General features: G+C 42.3%; 1 protein-coding gene across 1 annotated transcript in view; it reads right to left on the reverse strand.

The window, feature by feature from the left end:
- Positions 1-14795, reverse strand: part of LOC132875194 (outer dynein arm-docking complex subunit 3-like) — a 33727-nt gene extending 18932 nt beyond the window's left edge. The window contains exons 1-5 of the mRNA XM_060911887.1: positions 14711-14795; positions 12869-12990; positions 12612-12689; positions 10050-10238; positions 9747-9848 (exon numbers count right to left, since the gene is read on the reverse strand). Coding sequence (XP_060767870.1) covers positions 9747-9848; positions 10050-10238; positions 12612-12689; positions 12869-12990; positions 14711-14795 — 576 coding nt within the window. The remainder of the gene's footprint in view (positions 1-9746; positions 9849-10049; positions 10239-12611; positions 12690-12868; positions 12991-14710) is intronic.
- Between the last annotated feature and the right edge of the window lie 959 nt (positions 14796-15754).

Below are 15754 nucleotides of genomic sequence, written 5' to 3' on the forward strand. Positions count from 1 at the left end.
AGACAGTACCACTCTGCTGCTGGAACTCAACATAAACCTTGCATAGGTTTAACATGGACTATCAGGCGTGAAGCCAAAATATTGGAAATTATGATACACAAACAGTCTGCAGTGAAAGGAACTTCAGTGTGAGTGTGACTGGTTATGATTGGTGATGGTGGCTCACTCAAGGTCGCTGGATTTGGTGTCGCCGGTGTCGGAATGCTTTTTCTGAAATAAAAATCGATGTTTTTCTGCCGAGTCTTTCCTGTCGAGTCATTTTCCCCTTGATCTGCCATTCTGTCGAAGCTCTCTAGTTGGTCGAAGCAACATTAAAATGGCGGAGTCAATCGTTTACATAATTCTAATATCTCAGCTGCGTTTAGAATGCATTCTACTTTGCGTCGCTACGTTTTACGTAACGTTCGATTGGGGGGGGGCATTGATGATGAGCACAAAGGCACGTGTCACTTACTGTAGAGCGTATAAACTCAGGCCATTGAATGACAGTTTTGTTTTTTTTTTTTAATCTCACCTCGGGAGAAGTGGGTGGACGGCGTACCATGCCCACTACACCCCTGTGTGAGAGACACCTTCAGTTGCTTAGAAGTTACCCTGGGGTCCTTTGTGATCTCGCCGACTATTACACGCTTTGCTCTTGGAGTGATCTTTGTTGGTCGACCACTCCTGGGGAGGGTAACAATGGTCTTAAATTTCCTCCATTTGTACACAATCTGTCTGACTGTGGATTGGTGGAGTCCAAACTCTTTAGAGATAGTTTTGTAACCTTTTCCAGCCTGATGAGCATCAACAACGCTTTTTCTGAGGTCCTCAGAAATTTCCTTTGTTTGTACCATGATACACTTCCACAAATGTGTTGTGAAGATCAGACTTTGATAGATCCCTGTTCTTTAAATAAAACCGAGTAACCACTCACACCTGATTGTCATCCCATTGATTGAAAACACCTGACTCTAATTTCACCTTCAAATTAACTGCTAATCCAAGAGGTTCACACACTTTTGCCACTCACAGATATGTAATATTGGATCATTTTCCTCAATAAATAAATGACCAAGTATAATATTTTTGTCTCATTTGCTTAACTGGGTTCTCTTTATCTATTTTTAGGACTTGTGTGAAAATCTGATGATGTTTTAGGTCATATTTATGCAGAACTATAGAAAATTCTAAAGGGTTCACAAACTTTCAAGCACCACTGTATGTTTCTTCTCTCAATAATTTTAACATGTTCAAGATACACCAAAAGTAGATTAATTTTTTATCAAATACGTTATTGTGATATAGGTGTGAATTTCTCACTCATTTTTTAAAAACAATAATATGATTAAAATCCATAAAATTCTGTTTTAATACATGACATGTGGTAGCTAGTTTGAGATTAGTGTGTGGAGTTAAGACACAAAATGTTGGAAATTGTCAACTGTTATCAATTCTGTTAATGGATTGCCCAGTTTAATGATAACAGAGTCGATGATGACTAACAGAGTCAACACTTGAAATGCAGATCTGCATGGTTTGGAACATAGAAACAGATGAATGTTGTAATTTCCACTGATTTCAACAGATGAGTTTGTTGGATGTGATCCTTGTGCAATCTCATATGCCCTTTGAGACCAGAAGACGTCTTGCAAATTTTCTGCATATTGCACAGGTTGTCCCACCTGGTCTTGGAGCAATGATGTTACATACAATTGTGTGTGTTAGCAGTACAGCAAAGAATATTGAAAAGAGTGTGGGGGTTGGAATATCACCTTGCTTGACTCCATTATCAATTGGAATTTCATTAGACAATTGTCCATTAAAGGTGACCTGAGCCTTCATATCTCTGTGCAGCTGTGTGAACGTATTCACAAACATTGGTGGACACCCTATTTTTCCAAGAATCATCCACAGTGCATCTCTGTTAACTGTGTCAAAAGCTTTTGTTAGATCAACAAAGACTTGATATAGAGGAACCTGCTGCTCAATGCATTTCTCTTGTATCTGCCTAGCAGAGAAACTCATGTCGACTGTCCCTCTACCAGATTGAAAGCCACTTTGTGATTCAGGAATGAGTGGACAGATGTCTTCCAACAACCTGTTCAACAGGAGTCTAGCGAACACTTTTCCAACAGTTTCCAAGAGTATGATGCCCCAACAGTGATCACAGACTGATTTTCCTCCTTTACCCTTGAACAAGGATACTAAGATGCCATCAATCCAATTTTGTGGTATTGGAGTGCTGTTGCAGTTCTTGGTAATGAGATCAAATATTGCTTGTGTTACCTTTTCGCTTCTAACCTTTAACAGTTCAACAGGAAGGCCATCTAAACCAGGTGCTTTCCCCAAGTTAATCTGTTTAATAGCTAGCTTTACTTCATCAGTAGAGGGTAGAGCGGTACAGTGGTGTAGTGGTTAGCACGGTCGCCTCACAGCAAGAAGGTTCCGGGTTCGTACCCAGCGGCTGGCGAGGGCCTTTCTATGTGGAGTTTGCATGTCGTCTGCGTGGGTTTCCTCCAGGTGCTCCGGTTTCCCCCACAATCCGAAGACATGTACGTAGTTAGGTTGACATGGGGCTGCCTTGGGCTGAGGTGCCCTTGAGCAAGGTACCTGACCCCTGACTGCTCCCCGGGCGCTGTAGTGTGGCTGCCCACTGCTCTGAGTGTGCGTGTGCGTGTATTCACTGCTTCAGATGGGTTAAATGCAGAGGATGAATTTCACTGTGCTTGAAGTGTGCATGTGACAAATAAAGGTTTCTTCTTCTAGTCAACCCATTCTAAAGATTATATCACACTGAGGAAGACTCTCTAAGACATCATCAACTACTGATGGGTTGTGAAATAAATCAGTAAAGTGCTCTTGCCAACACTTCAGGATTTTTGCTGGTTCTTTTGTGATAGTGGAGTTGTCTTTTGACTTCAGAGGAGCTACAGAGGACTTTGGTGGACCAAAAACTTCATGCACAAGGCCAAAAAACCGCTTTGAATTCTTTGCATCAAAAGCTCTTTGCATCTCTGAAGAGACGTTCGAACACCAATTATTTTTAATCCTTCTCAGTTCTCATTGTAAAGCTGCTTTGTGCTCCTTATAAGACTTCTCAGTAGTAATTTGATTCAGATGGCTCCGGCTCAAGTGTTTCTCATGAAGAGCAGGTTTTCATCAAACCAAACTTTATGGTTCTTCACTGGTCTTTGAAGTTTTCCCATGTGCCATCAAAAACAAGGCTATCAAGCTTTTCAATTAAGGTTTCATGTCCATCTGGAAGTTTCAATTTGCTAACATCAATGCACTTTGGTACTTTTACCCCACTCATACGAACCTTTTTACAAATATGCAGTTTGAACTTTCCTCGCACCATCTTGTGATCTGTGTCACATTCAGTGCTTCACAACACACGTACATTACATACATCACTAAGGTCACATTTATGGGTGATAATGAAATCAATTATGTGACCATGCTTAGATTTCAGATAAGTCCATGTAGCTTTGTGTTTGTGCTTTGATTGAAAACTGCGTTGCAGATGGCTAAGTTGAGTTCTGAGCAAATTTCAAGTAACTTCAAGCCATTACTGTTCACTTTACCAATGCCATAATGACCCACTTCCAACGCATGCATTGAAATCACCAAGAAGTATTAACTTTTCATCTTTCGGTGTGGACATTATAGTAATGTAGAGGGTTTCGTAGAAGGAAATAATAGTTTCCTCACTGGCCTGGAGAGTTGGAGCATAAACCGATAAGATTGTTATACAGTGGCTTGCAAAAGTATTCATCCCCCTTGGTGTTTGTCCTGTTTTGTTGCATTACAAGCTGGAATTAAAATGTATTTTTGGGGGGTTAGCACCATTTGATTTACAAAACATGCCTACAACTTTAAAGATGCACATTGGGGTTTTTTTGTGACACAAACAATAATTAAGATGAAAAAACAGAAATCTGGAGTGTGCAGAAGTATTCACCCCCCCAAAGTCAATGCTTTATAGAGCCACCTTTTGCTACAATTACAGCTGCAAGTCTCTTGGGGTATGTCTCTATTAGCTTAGCACATCTAGCCACTGGGATTTTTGCCCATTCCTCAAGGCAAAACTGCTCCAACTCCTTCAAGTTAGATGGGTTGCATTGGTGTACAGCAATCTTCAAGTTTCTCAATTGGATTGAGGTCTTGGCTTTGACTAGGCCATTCCAAGACATTTAAATGTTTCCCTTTAAATCACTCCAGTGTAGCTTTAGCAGTATGTTTAGGGTCATTGTCCTACTAGACCGTGAACCTTCGTCCCAGTCTCAAACCTCTGGCTGACTCAAACGGGTTTTCCTCCAGAATTGTCCTGTATTTAGTGCCATCCATCTTTCCTTCAGTCCTGACCAGCTTTCCTGTCCCTGCAGATGAAAAACATCCCCACAGCATGATGCTGCCACCACCATGCTTCATTGTAGGGATGGTGTTCTCAGGGTGTTGGGTTTGCGCCACACATGGCATTTCTCATGATGGCCAAAAAGTTAAATTTTTGTCTCATTTGACCAAAGAATCTTTTTCCATGTGTTTGGGGAGTCTGCCACATGCTGTTGGGCAAACTCCAAACGTATTTTTTTAAGCAATGACTTTTCTGGCCACTCTTCCATAAAGCCCCACTCTGTGAATTGTATGGGTTAAAGTGGTCCAATGGACAGATACTCCCATCTCCACTGTGGATCTCTGCAGCTCCCTCAGCGTTATCGTTGGTGTCTTTGTTGCATCCCTGATTAATGCCCTCCTTGCCCGGTCTGTGAGTTTTGGTGGACAGCCTTCTCTCGTCAGGTTTGTCGTGGTGCCATATTCTTTCCATTCTGCTATAATGGATTTAATGGTGCTCCCTGGGATATTCAAAGTTTGGGATATTTTTTATGACCCAACCCTAATCTATACTTCTCCACAACTTTGTCTCTGACCTGTTTGGAGTGCTCCTTGGTTCTCATGTTGCTTGCTTAGTAATGTAGCAGAGTCAGGGTCCTTCCAGAACAGGTTGATTTATACAGACAACATGTGACAGATCATGTGACACTTTGATTGCACACAGGTGGATCTTAATCAACTAATTATGTGACTTATGAAGTGAATTGGTTGGACCAGCCCTTATTTAGGGGTTCCATATGAAAGGGGGTGAATATTTATGCACACTCCAGATTTCTGTTTTTTCATCTTAATTATTGTTTGTGTCACAATAAAAAAACAATGTGCACCTTTAAAGTGGTTGGCATGTTGTGTAAATCAAATGGTGCTAACCCCCCAAAATTCCATTTTAATCCCAGCTTGTAATGCAACAAAACAGGAAAAACACCAAGGGGTATGAATACTTTTACAAGGCATTGTATATTGTCCACATGGTGGTGAAATGCATAGCTTCATAATACGACCAGTAACGCTAAAAGGACACACCATGCAATCAACCAAGGTTGTTCTGATGGCAAAACCAACACCACCATCTCGGCGTTCACCGTTGAATCTCCCAACCCAGGAAAGTGTGAAGCCTGACAATTCTTCAGTTATCTAATCTTCCTCTGAGAGACATGTTTCTGACAGACCTGCAATGTCTATATTCAATCTTTGAAGTTCTTTAGTCACAAATGCTCTTTTGTGTTCCAAATGGTTCGATGAAGTATTGTCCAGAGGAGTTTTGAACAACAGCAGATATTGAGCTTTGACTCGGTTTTTTGCATGTATTTTATTGTGTTTTGCACTGTTCTTGTTCCTGCTTTAATTAACCACCATTAGCCACAGTAAAATAAACAGTGTTGTTTTTGACAGGCAATGTTTGGTGCACCTTTTCTAGCACCTTCCCAAGAATCTGGGTGAGCAGTGCTCTCTCTAAACAGGGCTGCTCAGATGCAAGAATCTCCAGAGAAGTTGGTGTCTGTCAAGTAAAGACACAACAATGACGTTAGGATAAGACTCCTGCCACTTATGTGCAGAATTGTGACGATGCACTTCCAACTGGTTAGGTCTGCACACGTCGCCACAGCTCCGTCACCATAGGACTTTCCTCCATCACCATAGGACCTTTAGTAGATGGAATGACAGATTCCATCTACTAAAGACATCTGTACAGACATCTGTACATCACTGGATGGTAGTGGCAAACGCTTGTATGAGTACCACTCTCTGAGTCTCCGTGGTTATTACTCAGTGACAGGCCAGAGCAAGATAACTAGTAATAACTTCAGCTGCAGGTTTTCCTGAGTTTCCACTCTCACCAGTTGTCATTACCATGCCAAAGTACCCAAACTATTCAGCTCATATATATATATATTATGTATGTGTGTGTGTGTGTGTGTGTGTGTATACAACCCTGATTCCAAAAAAGTTGGGACAAAGTACAAATTGGAAATAAAAATGGAATGCAATAATTTACAAATCTTAAAAACTGATATTGTATTCACAATAGAACATAGACAACATATCAAATGTCGAAAGTGAGACATTTTGAAATTTCATGCCAAATATTGGCTCATTTGAAATTTCATGACAGCAACATATCTCAAAAAAGTTGGGACAGGGGCAATAAGAGGCTGGAAAAGTTAAAGGTACAAAAAAGGAACAGCTGGAGGACCAAATTGCAACTCATTAGGTCAACTGGCAATAGGTCATTAACATGACTGGGTATAAAAACAGCATCTTGGAGTGGCAGCGGCTCTCAGAAGTAAAGATGGGAAGAGGATCACCAATCCCCCTAATTCTGCGCCGACAAATAGTGGAGCAATATCAGAAAGGAGTTCGACAGTGTAAAATTGCAAAGAGTTTGAACATATCATCATCTGCAGTGCATAATATCATCAAAAGATTCAGAGAATCTGGAAGAATCTCTGTGCGTAAGGGTCAAGGCCGGAAAACCATACTGGGTGTCCGTGATCTTCGGGCCCTTAGACGGCACTGCATCACATACAGGCATGCTTCTGTATTGGAAATCACAAAATAGGCTCAGGAATATTTCCAGAGAACATTATCTGTGAACACAATTCACTGTGCCATCCGCCGTTGCCAGCTAAAACTCTATAGTTCAAAGAAGAAGCCGTATCTAAACAAGATCCAGAAGCGCAGACGTCTTCTCTGGGCCAAGGCTCATTTAAAATGGACTGTGGCAAAGTGGAAAACTCTTCTGTGGTCAGACGAATCAAAATTTGAAGTTCTTTATGGAAATCAGGGACGCCGTGTCATTCGGACTAAAGAGGAGAAGGACGACCCAAGTTGTTATTGGCGCTCAGTTCAGAAGCCTGCATCTCTGATGGTATGGGGTTGCATTAGTGTGTGTGGCATGGGCAGCTTACACATCTGGAAAGACACCATCAATGCTGAAAGGTATATCCAGGTTCTAGAGCAACATATGCTCCCATCCAGACGACGTCTCTTTCAGGGAAGACCTTGCATTTTCCAACATGACAATGCCAAACCACATACTGCATCAATTACAGCATCATGGCTGCGTAGAAGAAGGGTCCGGGTACTAAACTGGCCAGCCTGCAGTCCAGATCTTTCACCCATAGAAAACATTTGGCGCATCATAAAAAGGAAGATACGACAAAAAAGACCTAAGACAGTTGAGCAACTAGAATCCTACATTAGACAAGAATGGGTTAACACTCCTATTCCTAAACTTGAGCAACTTGTCTCCTCAGTCCCCAGACATTTACAGACTGTTGTAAAGAGAAAAGGGGATGTCTCACAGTGGTAAACATGGCCTTGTCTCAACTTTTTTGAGCTGTGTTGTTGTCATGAAATTTAAAATCACCTAATTTTTCTCTTTAAATGATACACTTTCTCAGTTTAAACATTTGATATGTCATCTATGTTCTATTCTGAATAAAATATGGAATTTTGAAACTTCCACATCATTGCATTCCATTTTTATTTACAATTTGTACTTTGTCCCAACTTTTTTGGAATCGGGGTTGTGTGTGTATATATATATATATATATATATATATATATATATATATATATATATATATATATACACACACACACACAGTGGGGCAAAAAAGTATTTAGTTAGTCACCAATTGTACAAGTTCTCCCACTTACAAAGATGAGAGAGGCCTGTAATTTTCATCATAGGTATACCTCAACTATGAGAGACAAAATGAGGAAAAAAAAATCCAGAAAATCACATTGTCTGATTTTTAAAGAATTTGTTTGCAAATTATGGTGGAAAATAAGTATTTGGTCAATAACAAAAGTTCATCTCAATACTTTGTTATATACCCTTTGTTGGCAATGACAGAAGTCAAACGTTGCCTGTAAGTCTTCACAGGATTTTCACACACTGTTGCTGGTATTTTGGCTCATTCCTCCATGCAGATCTCCTCTAGAGCAGTGACGTTTTGGGGCTGTCGCTGGGTAACACGGACTTTCAACTCCCTCCAAAGATTTTCTATGGGGTTGAGATCTGGAGACTGGCTAGGCCACTCCAGGACCTTGAAATGCTTCTTACGAAGCCACTCCTTCATTGCCCAGGCGGTGTGTTTGGGATCACTGTCATGCTGAAAGACCCAGCCACGTTTCATCTTCAATGCCCTTGCTGATGGAAGGAGGTTTTCACTCAGAATTTCACGATACATGGCCCCATTCATTCTTTCCTTTACACGGATCAGTCGTCCTGGTCCCTTTGCAGAAAAACAGCCCCAAAGCATGATGTTTCCACCCCCATGCTTCACAGTAAGTATGATGTTCTTTGGATGCAACTCAGCATTCTTTCTCCTCCAAACACGACAAGTTGAGTTTTTACCAAAAAGTTCTATTTTGGTTTCATCTGACCATATGACATTCTCCCAATCCTCTTCTGGATCATCCAAATGCTCTCTAGCAAACTTCAGATGGGCCTGGACATGTACTAGCTTAAGCAGGGGGACACGTCTGGCACTGCAGGATTTGAGTCCCTGGTGGCGTAGTGTGTTACTGATGGTAGCCTTTGTGACTTTGGTCCCAGCTCTCTGTAGGTCATTCACTAGGTCCCCCCGTGTGGTTCTGGGATTTTTGCTCACCGTTCTTGTGATCATTTTGACCCCACGGGGTGAGATCTTGCGTGGAGCCCCAGATAGAGGGAGATTATCAGTGGTCTTGTATGTCTTCCATTTTCTAATAATTGCTCTCACAGTTGATTTCTTCACACCAAGCTGCTTACCTATTGCAGATTCAGTCTTCCCAGCCTGGTGCAGGTCTACAATTTTGTTTCCGGTGTCCTTTGACAGCTCTTTGGTCTTGGCCATAGTGGAGTTTGGAGTGTGACTGTTTGAGGTTGTGGACAGGTGTCTTTTATACTGATAACGAGTTCAAACAGGTGCCATTAATACAGGTAACGAGTGGAGGACAGAGGAGCCTCTTAAAGAAGAAGTTACACGTCTGTGAGAGCCAGAAATCTTGCTTGTTTGTAGGTGACCAAATACTTATTTTACCAAGGAATTTACCAATTAATTCATTAAAAATCCTACAATGTGATTTCCTGGATTCTTTCCCCCCATTCTGTCTCTCATAGTTGAAGTGTGCCTATGATGAAAATTACAGGCCTCTCTCATCTTTTTAAGTGAGAGAACTTGCACAATTGGTGGCTGACTAAATACTTTTTTGCCCCACTGTGTGTGTGTGTATATATATATATATATATATATATATATATATATATATATATATATATATATATATATATATACATGCTCTGGTGGATTTCTGATGTACACACACACACACTGCACTGTGTGTGTGTGTATGTGTGCGTGCGTGCGTGCGCATGCTACCTGCAGGTACTCCTTTACTTTTCTGTAGGTATTCATGATGTGTTCACCCTCCTGACATTTCAGCTGAGCTTCTTGTAATCGATTTTCCAACACACACAGGTTCTGCTCAACACACACACACACACACACCAATTACTCATCCCAAAAGTATATTTACTGAAAAGATGAAGACAATAAATACAGGGAGGGGCATAGCAGGGTGTGATTATTGACAAGGGGCGGGGCAAAACAAGTAACCTTTTGGGGCTGAATATTAGCAAAATCTCCTTCATTCTGTGGAAGAGGAACATCCTTCCTGAACACAGTACCATTACTGCGTGTGTGTGTGTGTGTTACCTTGCCAGGCAGTAGGCTGCGTTTGGTTGCTCTCACATTGTTGTACTCAGTGTTCAGTTCTTCCAGACGGTGGCGCTGTGTGTTCCTCATGTACTTCAGTGAGTTTAGCATGTTCATTTTTTCACACACTTTCTGTTCCAGGGCCTGCACCGCCGCCTACACACATGCGTGCACACACACACACTTATCATAGAGAACCGGTGTGTGTATTTTTACTGTATCTGATTTACACACTGAAGTGATGTACATGTTATGGTTACATTCATGTATTTCTATCTAGAAGTGAGTCAGCTGGACTGTACCATGTCTGTGTGAAGGTGTGTACAGTAACAGGCTTCTGCAGAATGACTCTGACATGAGTGTTACCATGGAAACAGATTCACTGTAAAACTGTAACAAACCCATCCATCCATCCATCCATCCATCCATCCATTGTCTGTAGCCGCTTATCCTGTTCTACAGGGTCGCAGGCAAGCTGGAGTCTATCCCACCTGACGATGGGCAAGAGGCGGGGTACACCCTGGACAAGTCACCAGGTCATTGCAGGGCTGACACATAGAGACAAACAACCATTTACACTCACATTCACACCTACAGTCAATGTAGAGTCACCAGTTAGCCTCACCTGCATGTCTTTGGGGGAAACCAGAGCACCTGGAGGAAACCCACGCAGACACGGGGAGAAAAGAGAACTCCACACAGAAAGGCCCCTGTCAGCCACTGGGCTTGAACCCAGAACCTTCTTGCTGTGAAGTGACAGTGCTAGCCACTACACTGCAATGCCGCCTTGTAACAAACCAATAAAGACTAAAATCTATAGACTCTGGGCATCGCAGAAGTGCAATGCTTATCACCGTCACCTCACAGCAAGAATGTTCTGGCTTTGAACCTCACGGTTGACTGAGGCCTTTCTGTGTGGAGTTTGTATGTACTCCTTCTTCCTGCATGGATTTCCTCCAGGTGCTCCAGTTTCCTCCCACAGTCCAAAGACATGTGGAGGTCAACTGGCTACTCTAAACTGCCTATGGAGCACTTGCATGTGACGTCACAGCCGATCCAGATTGTGACAGACGCCATCTTGTCGGTCAAACGCCATATTTCCGCCTTCTACTTCTACTTCTGGTTCTACTTCTGCTTCTACTTCTACCTTTTCTTCTGGAAAAACCTACTATATACAATTCTACTACAACGGCTGCGGCTACAAGCTCTCCCTACCTGTGCACGTTTTTTATGTTTTTTGTGTGTATTTTTGCGTGTTGTTCGTCTGTATCAGACTTCAATATCCACTATAACCGTATGGACTTACTGGACATTGGTTTCCAGCAGAAAATGACGGTTTGTAGCGATTTCCATCGCATGCACAACATTCCGGACGAGATAGCGAGACCAGCGGGGTCTCCGTGGATTGTTACTGGAAGCAAAGCTAAGGAGGCGGCGCCGGGAGAGGAAGCAAAAGCGAGGCTGCAGAGCCGGCCTGTTGACTAAGCTCAGAAAACAGCCACTCAAATCTCCACTGCTAAGCCTCTACCTCTCCAACGCCAGGTAAACAAGATGGACGATTTGGAATTACAGCTGGAATTACCTTATTCTATTCTATAATCGGCTGATCAGTGCTATATTCAATACTTAAGTGACTTACCCATCCAGTGAGGATCATTTTCTTGTTTACAAGATGCCACATCTGAGTCGCTGACAAATCCTGAATTTCTGTAAAGATAACTGTCCAGAGATTTATAAGCACGCAGTGCTTCACCACTGAACAGCGAGGGAAAGTTAATGAGGTAATTATACACGTCTGGGTATTCTGCTGGCAGTTCCATATCCACTGACACGGTCGTGAAAACTCCGTCCAGTAAGCCATAAGGGTCACTAATCTGTAGATCGTTTATTTTAGACATATATCTAGTTATCTGTTCATTAGAAAAATGACCCGTGTAGTCCGTCGGTTGAAATTGATCCATTCTGTACACGAGTGCAGCAATATTCAGCTGTGCTGTTGACCGACAAGATGGCGGCTGTGTACTTTCCGGTCACGTGACTGCAAGATCTCTATAGGTGTGAATGTAAGTGTGAATGTTCATCTCTGTGTAGCCCTGTGACAGATGGGTGGCTTGCCCAGGGTGAACCCCGCCTCTCACCCAAAGTCCGCTGGGATTGGCTCCAGCTTCCCCCATGACCCTGACAGATAACTGGTATAGTTAATGGATGGATGTTTGGATGAACTACAAACTGTAGATGTGTGTTAGACATATGTTACAGGACTTATTTTTAATTTCATTTTAGATTTTTCTTTTTTACTGTTCTCAGGATAATAATAATAATAATAATAATAAAAATCATAATAAGTTACATTAATATAATGCCTTTCACTAGCCCAAGATTGCCTGGGCTATTTATTTTTTTAAAGGCAGTAAGTAAGGGAAATGCTCATGGAAAAGAGAAGTCTTCAGTTGAGATGTGAAAGGAGAAAGAACAGCAGTCACAGAGAGAATGAATTAAGATGATTTCCAACACTGTGTGTGTCCTGACCTTAGCGGACATGTTCCTGAAGGCACCCTTCTCTTTGATGTGGGACTGAAAGGCATTGCTGATGACCTGCTCATCTGTCTGCATGTATACACACACACACACACACACACACACACACACACACACACACACACACACACAATACAGAGCCAAAACCTGATCACACAGATCTTTGTGTGTGGGCATGTGTGTTTCATGGATCATTTGATCTTGGACTTATACTAATAATATTATTGGCAAAATGGGCATGTCCTTACAACAAGTGCCTCGGCCAGTTTCCGGTGCAGGAGTTTATTCTCCTGTCTGAGCTGCAGGATCTTCTCTCTGTTCTTCCTTATTAAACTCTGTGAACTCTCACACTGCGCACTTCTGTCTCTCTCTAGTGGACACACAGAGGAACAACATGTCATCACATCATCACAACAAATCAAAACTACTACTACTACTACTGCTGCTGCTAATAATCTCATCTCATTATCTCTAGCCGCTTTATCCTTCTACAGGGTCGCAGGCAAGCTGGAGCCTATCCCAGCTGACTACGGGCGAAAGGCAGGGTACACCCTGGACAAGTCGCCAGGTCATCACAGGGCTGACACATAGACACAGACAACCATTCACACTCACATTCACACCTACGGTCAACTTAGAGTCACCAGTTAACCTAACCTGCATGTCTTTGGACTGTGGGGGAAACCGGAGCACCCGGAGGAAACCCACGCAGACACGGGGAGAACATGCAAACTCCACACCGAAAGGCCCTTGCCGGCCACAGGGCTTGAACCCGGACCTTCTTGCTGTGAGGCGACAGCGCTAACCACTACACCACCGTGCCGCCCGCTGCTAATAATAATAATAATAATAATATAGTCATTTTATGAAAGTTATTTACACAAAGATGAAATGGAAAAATAAGAAAAAACCTAATGTTTACATGTAAAAGTGTGCACATAATATCGAACACAACGTGCTTAATATTAAATGTCTTATATATTTTATATTTACATCTAAAAGAATTTGAATAAGATAAATTATAATGCAATAAAATGGAAACAGAGGACATCTCATCTCATTATCTCTAGCTGCTTTATCCTGTTCTACAGGGTCACAGGCAAGCTGGAGCCTATCCCAGCTGACTACAGGAGAAAGGCAGGGTACACCCTGGACAAGTCGCCAGGTCATCGCAGGGCTGACACATAGACAGACAACCATTCACACTTACGGTCAATTTAGAGTCACCAGTTAACCTAACCTGCATGTCTTTGGACTGTGGGGGAAACCGGAGTACCCGGAGGAAACCCACGCGGACACGGGGAGAACATGCAAACTCCGCACAGAAAGGCCCTCGCCGGCCACGGGGCTCGAACCCGGACCTTCTTGCTGTGAGGCGACAGCACTAACCACTACACCACCGTGCCACCCGGAAACAGAGGACATACATGAAAAAATTATTTTATTTATCCTTTAATTTTCTTTCACCCCAATTCTTTTGCGTTATCGTGTCACATTGTTGTGTTAAAGGAGTAAACCCCTTTATGAATCATGACCTCGGGCCTCGTTTATATTAGGAGGAGGCTCTCCATATTCATCCCGAGTAAACGGTGGTCTGTATCAAACAAGCAGGATGGTCCAATGAACACCCAGCAAGAGCGGGCGAATTTGGAGAACCACTTGGTGGTGCAACTGGAATCGACTCGCTCCCACTTTCCTGTCCCAGCATGTCTCCAGGTTTCCCGGTGGATTCTCTTTGTTCTGAAGAATACGCTTATCATTTTCATGTGGTTCTTTAGACACCACGTCACCACACGTTCGTCGTCACTATGGTTTCTGTCCTATGACATCGTTAATTCTAAGAACTGAAGCTCACGCTCCAGAATCTGTACCGGTGTATGTGGGTATCGTTTTTACATAAGGACAGCGCATGAGAAAACCACAAAATCACATTACATTGCTTCAAATCGACAAAATAATCACAAAAAACCCCAAACGTTTATTTGCGATTTTTTTATGTTAATACCTAACTCTAACCCACACACACATGCAAAAAGTAGTTTCCAGTGTTACTGTCACTAAAATACAAACTATCAATTATATTTACTCACCTAGCAGCTGGATTTTTCTCTGTAACTCTGAGATTTGGTCTTGAATCGGAGGTCTGATGTTCTTTGATCTGAAAGTCGCCGACATTTTCATAAAAATCGGATTATCGGATCGGAAAATTTCTGTGATCTTCCCAATTGGAGCCTCTGGCTTGATCTCTCGCTCTTTGTTTGCGAACTCAGCGCGCGCGTTGCTTAGCAGCCCAGACACTTTCGAACGGGTGTAGCCTGAGTCTCTAAGCCCCGCCCACATGTAGCTTAGTAGGAAAAGAAACCAGAAAAAAAAATAAGTTTTTTGTTTTGTTTTGTTTTTAATTATTATTCACGTAATCAGGGCTTTCCCCCCAAAAAAAATATCAGAGCGGTGCTACTGATGTGGAGGGCCCTGAAGGCTGCTAGAGGGGTCTGAGGACATGCTCCCCTGGAAAATTTTGAAATTAGAGACTTCAAATGGTGCATTCTGGTGGCACCTAGGGCTGATTTAGGCACAATTGAACATGATTACATTTGCTGATTTTTACCTTGTCAAATATGCAAGGGGCAAAATTTAAAGGGCAAAATTAGATTTGAAATGAAAACACTTCGTAGCACACCTTCATTTTCTAATTCCAGGATGCCAGGAACAGAATCGAGGTCAAATCACGCAACAGCGCCATGTAGTGACCAGTGACTAGAAAGTGGTTTTATGTATGGTTGCGAATGGCTCAGTGCACACAACGAAACCTTTTATTTTCACTTCTGGGTTGAGTACCAGGATAGTCTAGACCAGGGCTATTCAATTAGTTCATAATGAGGGCCAGTTTATGAAAAGTATCCCAAATGAGGGGCCTGAGAAATACCACTTGAAAGAAAGAAAGAAAGAAAGAAAGAAAGAAAGAAAGAAAGAAAGAAAGAAAGAAAGAAAGAACAACTTTATTCATCACACACTTGTGAAATTTCCTCTCTGCATTTAACCCATCTGAAGCAGTGAACACACACATGCACACACACGTGAGCAATGAGCGCACACACACATACCCAGAACAGTGGGCAGCCATGCTAACAGTG

This window comes from Neoarius graeffei, chromosome 27 (genome assembly GCF_027579695.1).
Source record: "Neoarius graeffei isolate fNeoGra1 chromosome 27, fNeoGra1.pri, whole genome shotgun sequence".
NCBI classification, from domain to species: Eukaryota; Metazoa; Chordata; class Actinopteri; order Siluriformes; family Ariidae; genus Neoarius; species Neoarius graeffei.